The 11,026-nt window shown below is 41.5% G+C and overlaps 1 protein-coding gene across 8 annotated transcripts in view; it reads left to right on the forward strand.

The window, feature by feature from the left end:
- Nucleotides 1–10,175, forward strand: part of ACSL6 (acyl-CoA synthetase long chain family member 6) — a 57,456-nt gene extending 47,281 nt beyond the window's left edge. For all 8 annotated transcript variants that reach the window (XM_042790008.1, XM_033005975.2, XM_033005969.2 and 5 more), the window contains 6 exons: nt 284–372; nt 941–1,057; nt 1,307–1,450; nt 2,294–2,395; nt 3,039–3,110; nt 5,275–10,175. In XM_042790008.1, coding sequence (XP_042645942.1) covers nt 284–372; nt 941–1,057; nt 1,307–1,450; nt 2,294–2,395; nt 3,039–3,110; nt 5,275–5,415 — 665 coding nt within the window. In that variant the 3' untranslated portion in view covers nt 5,416–10,175. The remainder of the gene's footprint in view (nt 1–283; nt 373–940; nt 1,058–1,306; nt 1,451–2,293; nt 2,396–3,038; nt 3,111–5,274) is intronic.
- The last annotated feature ends 851 nt before the right edge of the window (nt 10,176–11,026 follow it).

The raw sequence follows: 11,026 nt of genomic DNA on the forward strand, positions 1-11,026 counted from the left end.
AATGAGTTAAGTTTAAAAAAGGGGTAATCTCTTACACGTAAGGGGGGCATGGTCTGTATTTTGACACGTTTGAAAGTAGGGTTTATATATATATATCCAAATAGGAGGTTCGGGTATTTAGTCTTAATAGTGCAATACCTTAATGAGGAAATTATTTCTGCACGGAGACACAGCTGCTGCAAGCACATGAAGTGTATCTACAGCTATGCAAGCAACTAATGATAAGATGCTTATAATTATTTATGGGAGAGATGACAAGTGACTTGATAACTTTGATTTCCAGGTCATGTAGGAGCCCCTTTACCCTGTAACTTAATCAAATTGAAGGATGTGGAAGAGCTGAATTATTTTGCTTCCAAAGGAGAAGGAGAGGTAGCAAATCACATTTTTGTAACAAATTCTCACTAGTTAACACTGTATTAAGTAGTTTATGTAGTTATTAGAAGCATTTTAGCTTTGTAAGGTGCATGGTTGCAGATGTGTTACTTATTACAATCAGGAAAGGAAAATGTCAATTCAGCAATAGAGCATCAAAGCCTTAATTAAAAAGGGGCTGTGGCAGCACTTCCAGCCAATGCCATGCCTGATTACTTTAACAGCTAGGACTGAATTAATTAGTTCAGCTAAGAAGAGCTGAATTGCTGTGATATTTCTATACTGCACATAAATTAAACTCATTGAAATAACTTTGGGTTTTTTAACTGCAAGCTGAATGCAAATCAACTCCAAACACATCAGTTTTGCAGTCCCTACTTCATGTTTCTGTTAGTTTGAAAAAAATCCATAGATAATTTTATAACACAATATATTTTAGTTTCACAGAGCACGGCCATTAAGTCAACGTTTAAAATATTTCAGTTTTAGTGAATTACTATTTAGTTTGTTAGTATTTACAGCAGAATAATACCATAATTTATCAGCCACTCTGACTGTTTTGCAGATATGTGTGAAAGGACCAAATGTTTTCAAAGGTTATCTGAAAGATGAAGAGAAGACAACTGAAGCGCTGGACCAGGAGGGCTGGCTTCACACTGGAGACATTGGGAAATGGCTACCTGTGAGTACTGACCAGCTGCTTAGTTCTTATGTCAATTGTAATATCCCCTGTAAATTTTCAAGCACTGAACTTAAATTTCCAAGCAGATCTATCTTTACAAAGCATTAAGCTTATCTTTTGCAAAATAAGCTTGATATGTCTGTGAAGCATTTTCTGGCAAATTAAAGAGCTCTGTTAAAAGCAGATTTCTTACTGAGTCTCTGTGGTTAAATAACTTCTCTGGGAACTCTCATTTCTTTCTCCTAACAGAATGGGACTCTTAAAATTATTGATCGGAAAAAGCATATATTTAAACTTGCTCAGGGAGAATATATTGCACCGGAGAAGATAGAGAATATCTATATCCGCAGTGACCCTGTTGCCCAGATCTACGTCCATGGAGACAGCCTGCAGGTAAAAATGAAGTTTTCAGGAACTCTTCCTTTGTTCTTTGTAAACAGAAGACGGCTGGGCACGAGCGAGGGGCAAGTGCGAGTGGATCACGGCACGTTTTTGCCGTGTCCCTCCTGCTCCGGAGCCAGCTGCCAGCCCCGCAGTGGCCGGGAGGCTGTCGTGGCCACAGGTCAAAGCCTTCGCCTTTGCTGCAGGGTCACCCTGGGGGTCCCTAACGCCCTCCTTCGCCACGTTGCCTGCGCTAAGCCAGATGAAGGCAAAGCCACCTCTGCTCCATGACCACTGCCTACCCATTTTGACCAATCTTGGCCCGTTCTTCCCTTGTCCCCCTCCCCAAATTACAGCCCCGTTTGCTGTTTGCAGTTGCATATGCAGCGAAGACGGTTAATTAGCATCTTTATACAAACACGTACAGCTTCTGAAACCAGTGTAATTCATCCCTCTGCATTCACTGGCCGCAAACACGAGGCTTCCCTTGGCATCGGGGTTTGCCTGAGACTCAAAGGCCCACGAGCTGTGTGTCTATAAATGATACAGGCTCTGTTCTGCTCTGGCTTATGCCTGTGAAAGAAGTCAGTAATTAACATCCAAGCAGAACCCAAACCCAACTGAAGGTGTTAAAAGTGTCGGCAAATGCAGGAACAGTCACAGAGAACTGTTTAAGCTGAGGAAAAGGCACGGGCACCAAAATATACTTCACTAAGACATGTTATCAAATTATTGACATAATTAAACAAGAAGTGATAAACACATAGCAAATTCAACTTGCTGCTGTATTCACTTCCGTGCGGGGCCTTAAATGTTGCTCAGCTTTTGCCTGCAACTCTCCTTCTTCACTGACAGGCCTTTCTGGTGGGAATTGTGGTGCCTGATTCCGAAGTTATGCCAGGCTGGGCAAAGAAAAGAGGGTTTGATGGAACATATGCAGAACTCTGTAAAAATAAGGTTTGTCTTTCTATCTATCCGCAGTACAGACATTTTTTCACTGTAGCATAACCTAGTTAGAGTCGGTGTCTATTATTAATGATCTCAGTGACAAGAATTATTTCCTCACTGAAAATTAATCAGGGTTGACCTGGATACAGGGATGTGTGCTGACTGATGGTGCAGGCCTCAGTCCCAAGGGTCTGTCTTGCAGAGAACGAGAGTACGGCGGTAGGAGAGGTTGTGTTTGTTTAGGTGTCTTAAATAAGGCTGCAATCCTTATTTACACATGCTCTCTAATACCGAGTAACTGTGTCGGATCACATCAATGAACACTGATGCCACGGAATCACCCCACTGGTGTCTGTGGGCAAAGATTCTGCATCTAAATCTGGCAAATGGTTGAAGGAGTGCAAATTTAAGCATCTACGCCATGTAAGTTTGAAAATATAATCTTATATTTCACACTGAAGAAAGAGTTAACATCACTGCACGTATGTTTAATGTCTGTACATTTCTTTAATAGAATATTTGCTAGTTATGTATTAACTATCAATAAGGCGCTTGAGCTTTACTCAGAAACATGTTTTCTTGATGAACAATGACATTAATTGCATGTAAGGTTGACTCTTATATTTCATGAGGAATTTATGTTTTAACCCAGGAACTGCAGCAAGCAATAATGGAAGACATGGTACGGTTAGGTAAGGAGAGTGGACTTCATTCCTTTGAGCAGGTAAAATAAAACAATTAACACATTATTCAGTGTGGCCAGACAGGCAATTTGTCCATTTGTATTGAATGCGAGTTTGTCAGCATTTGTTATGTTACTACATATCCTTGTTGCAGCTGAACATGGTGTTTTCAGGAGGAGTGCTTTATTGCTGGCAAGTGGTATTTGTTTCTTTGACAAATACATACGCTGTGATTTTGCCTTCCACTCATGCTTGAAATTGGAATCAGATTTAGTGAAAGTTTTGGGTGCAGAAGTAAAAATCTAATCCAGGGACATGGATAATCTCCAGTCTGATGACCAGAGGCCAAGATAAGTGTCTGTAGGACTCTGATTCTTCTGCCCCTGAAAGCACTGTTAAGAAACTGGGTCACTAATTACCATTCTTAAAACTGACAAAGGAAATGCTGCTGGTTTGTTTATTTTCAGCCTGTGCACTAATTCTTTTCTGGTGCTTGTGTAAATATTTCTGCAACAGAGTTACAAACACTTCAGGAGAGATCTGAAGTCACCCATGGATTACATAACATTAAAAACACAGTAAAAAAAAAAAAAAAAAAACAACAAAACTCCACCACATTTTAAAATGTCAAATGCTTATTTCTGTTAAAATATGAACATCTTAATCGTAGAATCATACAAGTCTATTATCATTACATATAATTAGCAAGGCCTTTTTGCTTTTGTTCAGACTGTTTCGGGGTGGTAATTCTAATGAGTAATTCACCATATCTGAGTGCAGCAGAAGCACAATTATAAATGAACTTGGTATTAATTTCTCAGTTACATATGCAAATGAATTGATAGTAAAAAGAAATTAATTTAAAAATTAAATTCAATATAAAACATGGTTTGTAATGCACATAATTGTCTGTGGAGATGTCTGGTTTGCTCCAGCCATAGTCTTCACCCTGTGAAATATCTTCAAGTAATCTATGCTACCCCCAGGTTGCAATTAATAGAGTGGTGCGGAAAGCCCTGCCATCTTTTGAAAAATTAAATGTTTCACATTTCAAAACTGAAAGGGTTCAAAATTCAATCTCTGTTGCAAAACGTAATCTTAAAACCAACCCTTGAGCCAGATATTACAGCTCATGCTCCTGTGGGATGGGATCCCCTGTGTATCATCCCCCTCCTTGGCTTGGAAACGACAACTCTAGCTTCTGTAACCACCAGCTTCCAGGGCGCAGGCTCTGAACGCCAGTGTGGAGATGGGGGGAAGCGTTAACAACGCGACCACGGATTTTGTGAAGGATGTCACTGGGGGAGGAACAGGACCACGGTGATTGCAGGGGAAAAATGAATCACATAGCTAGTGGGAATTTAAAAATGGATTCTCAGTCTATATTCCAGCAGCTCCCAGTCTAACAAAACGCAGACCGGTCTGGTTTGGGGAATCACAACAGAAGCAGATGGCTAGGGAATTTTGTCTTAAGTTGGTGGACTATGACCAGTCACGCAGCAGTTTTCTGTTTTCTCCCACACCAGCACTCCCATAAACACACTGGAAGGCAAAGCTCGCTCCCATCTGTGCTGCTAGGCTCCCTGCTGTGCTCAGAGACACCGCCGCTAACAAGGGCAGCCTTGTAAAATCCTGTTTGCCTAGGCTGAATGATTTTAGATCATTTTAATTAGCTAGTAAAGCACCATCAATTCTTCTTTAAAGATGATCGCCGCGCACGCTCTTTGTGCCTGCACAGCTTCATGATAATTTTGCAAGACCAAATTAGTGCTGCTTACTTTCTTCTGCAGTCTGGCTAAGAGGATGGTTCTTAGCACAACTCCCTGCCCTCCCTCCCCTCCACAGTCCTTCAACCGTGCAAAACTCCGCGGTTACGATATCGCATATGGTGACACCGTCCCTCGCGCTCTGCCTCGCTGTGTTTTGGCCTTGATTTCACATGGAAAAGAGGTTTCTGTGCTCGTTATCTCGGTCCCTTCTGCGCTGGCTGGCGGGTGAACAAGCAGGGAGCGGTGAGGGGTGGCGGAAGGGATTTAGTGTCACCTCGGAAAACTTGGGCAGGTGAGGAAAATCCTGGGCGCCCGGCGGAAGGGTCCCTGCTGTCCTGGCACAGTCAGAGGTAACTGCAGCAAGGCTGGCGTGAGAACTTACACTTACTGTGATGCCTGTAATTTTTCCTATAAATATATCCCTTTCTTATTTTAGGTCAAAGCCATTTACATTCACTCTGATATGTTCTCGGTACAAAACGGTTTGTTGACACCGACATTAAAGGCTAAGAGACCAGAATTAAGAGATTACTTCAAAAAACAAATAGAAGAGCTATATTCAAGCATCTCCATCTGAAATCATGGGAAGACTCTTCTGAATAATGGACTTCGTAGCAATATTAGAATAATACTCAAAAGTACAGAGCCAGAATGACACAGCTGAAATGGATAAGCATCGGAATCTTACATATGAGCCTTTCATTGTTCTAGGATTTCGCCACTAACCATAATTTTCCTTCTTTTTTTCATCAGGTGTGCTACAATTTATTTTTTACTCTATGTACACAGTAGAGTACTACTAAGAATTACGCTAAATTGCCACAAAATACATAGAAACTTCAATCTATGACCTAGTAAATTATGGAAACTTATCTTATTAATAACTACAAACATTTGTAATTAAAATAGGGAAAAATTCAGGTACGTCTGTTGATATTTGATTGTATATAACCTAACACATTAGAAACTAAAATTGTGGATAATTCAATAATGTGGTCTACCTCAAACAGCCAGTGATTGATGGTGAAAGTCTATTTTCCCTGATCTGAAACTTCAACCTGGATATTGGTTTATATATTAAGTCATAGTTTTTATATTTTCCAGGACATAAATTACATTGATTTGATTTAATCATTAATGACCTAACTGTCAACCAGAATAGAAACAAGAATGAATCTCCTGCTATTTGTACTTAATAGACATATTATTATATTACATCTGAGGGATTAATATTTCCTTGAAATTACAAAAACCGGTTAGGAAGCAACAGGATAGAATTCCCTCCATTTCCTTTTCATCCAAACTCCGTTTATACATGGCATGCTGGTTTTGCATTAGGGCCTCCGTCAGCACGGTACACTCGTGGACATCTGAACTACTCAAACTGAGAAGGTTGCAAAAGCATCGCTGGCTCTGGGGCAGCTTTCTGGGGGAGTTCACGTTAACCCGTATGCTCCCGGTCCCTAATTTATTACTTCACATGCTGCTAATACTGCGTAGTCCGGTTGGACTAACTCCCTTTCAGAAACAGTGCTCAAGAAATGGAGCTAGGCTGCGATTCTGCGTGGGGCTTAGCAAAAAAAATTGGTGTGGGCAGGCGGAGATGCGGAGGGCATCCTTCGGCTGGCTGTGGAGGAGGAAGGACTGTTGCTCCAGAGTCCCGCAGGGGTGGGCGGAAGGCTGTTAGCCAGCGTGTTGTAAGGTGTCAGGGTACGGGAAAGCACTGGCCGCAGTTGCAGAAAGGCTCACTAAGAAAACATCTCTGCCTTCAAATGTCTGGAAGCCCCAGTTCCCACTGTCGTCACTTCCAGCGGCCTCTCTGGAGGAAACAGCAAGTTGTCTGGATGAAACCCGAGATTTCACAACCGGCTGCAGCTGTTAGAAAGGGGATGTGTCCCATGTGGAACAGGGACAGGCTCTGGAGCCCTCTCCTGATATAAAGCATGGTACAAAACAATGAGAAAACTGTAATGTCAAGTTGCTTGAACACTTGGACTGTCAGTGGCTTCCTTCTGCTAAACAGGGTCCTAAATATATCTGTGTATTTTAATAGCTGTTGTTTGTTGCACCAGTGCATCCTAGCATGGAGCTGAGCCTGCTAGATCTTTACTAGGACAGTGAAAGCACACTTACTTTCTCTCTTAAACTGGAATCTCCTCTAGATTTTTGAAGCTAAAAGTTTAAATTTTAATCTAAATGATCTCTTATGTTCCCCATGAAATTCCACTGCATGCTGCAAAATGAAACAAATTGAATGAATGACTTAGCATTACACGAAGACTGATTTATTACAGTGATTTTGGAACAAAATGATACAGAGGAAACAGCTAACAGAAGAGGCCAATTTGATTTATCAAATGTCCAAGTATTTGTCTGAATTCCTTTTTGCGCCTGATTATTCCTCATTTGATTCCAGTGCAATGATTCACACCTGTCCAAAGCAAGTAAGAAATGCCGCTACTGTGATCTGATGGCATTGTACATTCATTTCTCACCAACCTGCACAGCAACGGCTGGGGAATCTGCGTCGGCCACGTCTACAGAGGAGAGGAATTATGGTATAAAATCTGGCTCTTTAGGTCAAGTCATAAAGGATTTTCATCTCTGCGGAGCCTAGTTCATCTCCTTTTTGTATCAGCCAAAAGACAGTCATTACAATGGCACGCTTCAAAGCTATGAAGAATTGGTACAATTTCCTGTTCTAATGTGACATACTTTTAAAATTAAAAAAATAACTAGTCATCTAAATAAGTACAGAAAAGCTATTTTTCACCGACCTTTTTCTACCACATGAATTTAATTTACTTTTCTCCTGAAGATGATTTCAATTTACCAAACTTTTCTAGGTAATTAAACTCTGACTTTGTATAAGTACAGAGGATCCCAATAAGAGTTTATTTACGGCTTAGATAGCTGATATGTTTAAGTAATACTGAATACTATATCTGTATTCTTCTTCTGGTATTTGATGCAAAATATCAGATGCACTAGAGCCAAAGATATGAACACCAAACAAATAAGAAGGAAAAAATACAGACTTGGCCACACTAGGCTGATGCGAAATTTGGGAGAAATTGTGTTGTCACACCAAAAGTGTGAATACTTTCAGAACTTGTGAAAAGCTGTATAAATAAATGAAAAGCTCTTGTGTAATCAGATTTTCCTCTGCAGGTCACTCTCTCTCTCTTGCCATAATCATAACAATGTTGTAGGAGATTAGAACTTGGAAAGAACACACGCATAAGCGTGAACCGGGCATAAACGTGCTTCCCTTCAAATTCCAGAAATATTTATTTTGCATTGAGCTTTCTTAAACTGAAATGTGACCACCAGTGAAAAATCCCCAGGACTATCCAATAACCAGTTGTTGGGGGTTTTTTCCCCCCTCAAGATAACCAATTACAGAATTAATTTCTAATCATCTTATTGAAAGAGTCGAAACTCAAGTCCTGTTGCACAAGTGGCAACGCAAGTTACCCTTCCCTGTGAAGAGCCCTATCCTCTATGGCTTCAGGATGACTGGTTTTCCCTAATCACTGTCCTCTGGGGGTTCATTCTGCGATCAATTAATGAAAAAATACAGCGATCCCACTGCAGTGAGCGTGGGCGGGTGGGAGCAGCGCTGCTCAGCCAGGCCCCTGCGATGGGGCTGCTCCTCGCTGTGGGCTCAGGCGCTGAGTCCGGACGTCTTAAATACGGGAGGTTCTTCCCAGACCCGGAGCTACGCCTGTGAAATCCCTGGAAGAACATCTCCAGTGCTCATATGTAAAAACCAGAATAAACCACATTCTGCCAGGAAGAGAATACTCCTTAGTTATGTATTTTGTATGTTCTTGGCTCAATATTTTGCACAGAGAAAATGCCTTTCTGCCACAGGAATGGGGAAAGGCACACAGAAGTGGGAGCAGAAACCATACCAGACAGTCTTAACCCCATGTTGGCAGGAAATATACAGCGTTATTCTGTCCCGAAAGACACATCTGCAGGTTGAAATGTGTGATGCACATCAGGTGAGAGAGAGAGACGGGGAGCTGTTTATTGGCAAAGTGCTGTTTCACCATCTGTCCTCACTGTTAGTATTTATCAGCATCGGTAAAGTCCAGTGTCATTTTTGCCATGAATATGAAATTCTTGCATATAACAGAAAATAATCTGACTTAATCTTCAAATTAACTATAGGTTGTCTTGCTGTTTTGTTTTTGTTTGTTTTGTTGTTTTTTTTTTTTTTAATTTTCCATGTGTTAAAAGCACAAACTGGTGATCTACATGTAAATAAACTGCTACAAGATGAATGTAAACTGGGAAAGAATATACTATTTTTGCATGGTAACAGATTACTTAAAGACCTCTTGATGCCTTACAGAACATTTGGAAAAGCATTTTATTTAGAGGCAATTCTATCCATGTACTTTTTGTATCTTTAGCTCACTTTGCTTTTGTCTGTGGAAAAAAAATTAGCAGAATTAGATCTTTGTTTCTTCTTGCAATTAACATTCTTCAGTACTTTGCACATTCAGTGGTTTCTACGCCACCTTTATGCCTGTTACATGATGAAGCTGAAGCTGTGCTTTTTGGCGGAGAAATCTGGATGCTTGTAGTCTGGGAGGGAAAAAGTTTTAGAGCCCTGGAATTGTTCCAAAATAAAATGTTTTCTGAGGCATCTAGAGCCCCTTTAAGCCCTTCACTTCATTTCAGCTTTTTGTTATGTATTTTAGCAAAGTACAAGCAGCAAAAATGATGAGGCATTTTAGTAATTGTTGCCTATTCTATTTTCAACTGAAAGTGAAGGGGTTAAAATATAACATATACATTTGTGTAAAAAAAAAAATCTTAACTGTAATTAAAGAATTTTCAGTTTTGGTATATTAGCATGTATATCGAAAAGTCATCTATGGAAACTTTTGTAAAGAATTAAATTGTCACATTTCTCAAAACTGCTCATAAGATTTTCTGGTGGACTGACATACAATAAAAGCTCTTTTATAAAACCTGCTGTTACTCCAGCACTCTCTCCTCGCAATCGGTATGAAGTCGTTCAGAATGTGTGCCTATACTAAATGTGTTGTAAAAAAAAAAAAAAAAAAAAAAAAAAAAAAGAGACATGAAATAACAACCAAAGGAATATTGGAACCTGAGACTGATTTTAGCAATCTTCTACGAAAAAATTGTTGCAAAGTTCTCTGAAGATGCAGCAGTCTTTCTGTAGTGGTTTCATTTTTTACTTTAAATCAATAATAATGTAACCAAATGTATATGCTTGTTTAATATGAATTGACAATTGGGAATGCATAGTATTTTTTCAAACTATGTGTCTAAAACAATAAAGTTTAAAAGCATTCAGTCTCTATTCCAGTTTTTGTGTGCACTTGCATCTCTCCCTTCCCTTGGAAATTCAGTACCAAAGAATTCTCTCAAATTTTTCGTATTAACGGAGCAATGAGATTCCTCTACCCTATCCACTTAAGCTGAAACCCGAGGTCTGATCAATAAAATAGAACTGATGCGATTTTGATAGTAATATGTATATATTATAGAACTGTTATCTACCCGCATATTTATTAGCCCAAAACAGCGGAAGGCACCCGCAGCACTCAGTACAACCCCAGCAAATGCCAGCAGCGGGGTAACAGGAGCGGGCCCAGGCAGGATTATTCAGGGGCACCGATGCACTTCCATTTTCCATCAGGAACCAGTGCCTGGTGTTTGGTTCGACGGGAACGGTCGGGGGGGATCCGGGGGGCTGCCGTCCACCATCCTCTTCCAGGTTTCTTCGCCCCCATCCCGCCTGCGGTGTCAGCCCGGGCCTTGTGCCCGGCGCCGGGGCCCGCTCCCCCCCGCACCCTCCATTTCTCTCGGCCAGGTTGATAACCGCCCTTAGCATCGATTTACCCTCGTTCGACACAAAACTCCTCAGGCCAGACGCCTGCTGATAACGCGTCCAGGGAAAAGCAAAGCTTCCCCTTTCCTCCGCCTCTACCGCTGCGCTGCCTCTCCCCGGGGAGCCGCCTGGACGGCCATCCCCCTCACGCAGCGCGGCTGCCCTGCGTGGGCGTCCCTTCCCCTCTCGGAAGGCAGCTGCTGTGCGGGGACGGGTCGCCGATTTCCCTCACGGAGGGCTGCTGCCCTGCAGTGACAGCCCTTCCCCTCACGGAGGGCGGGCAGGTGCCCTGCGCCACCCGCCCTTCCCC

This window comes from Tyto alba, unplaced genomic scaffold, assembly GCF_018691265.1.
Source record: "Tyto alba isolate M040663 unplaced genomic scaffold, T.alba_DEE_v4.0 Super-Scaffold_17, whole genome shotgun sequence".
In the NCBI taxonomy this organism is placed as follows: Eukaryota; Metazoa; Chordata; class Aves; order Strigiformes; family Tytonidae; genus Tyto; species Tyto alba.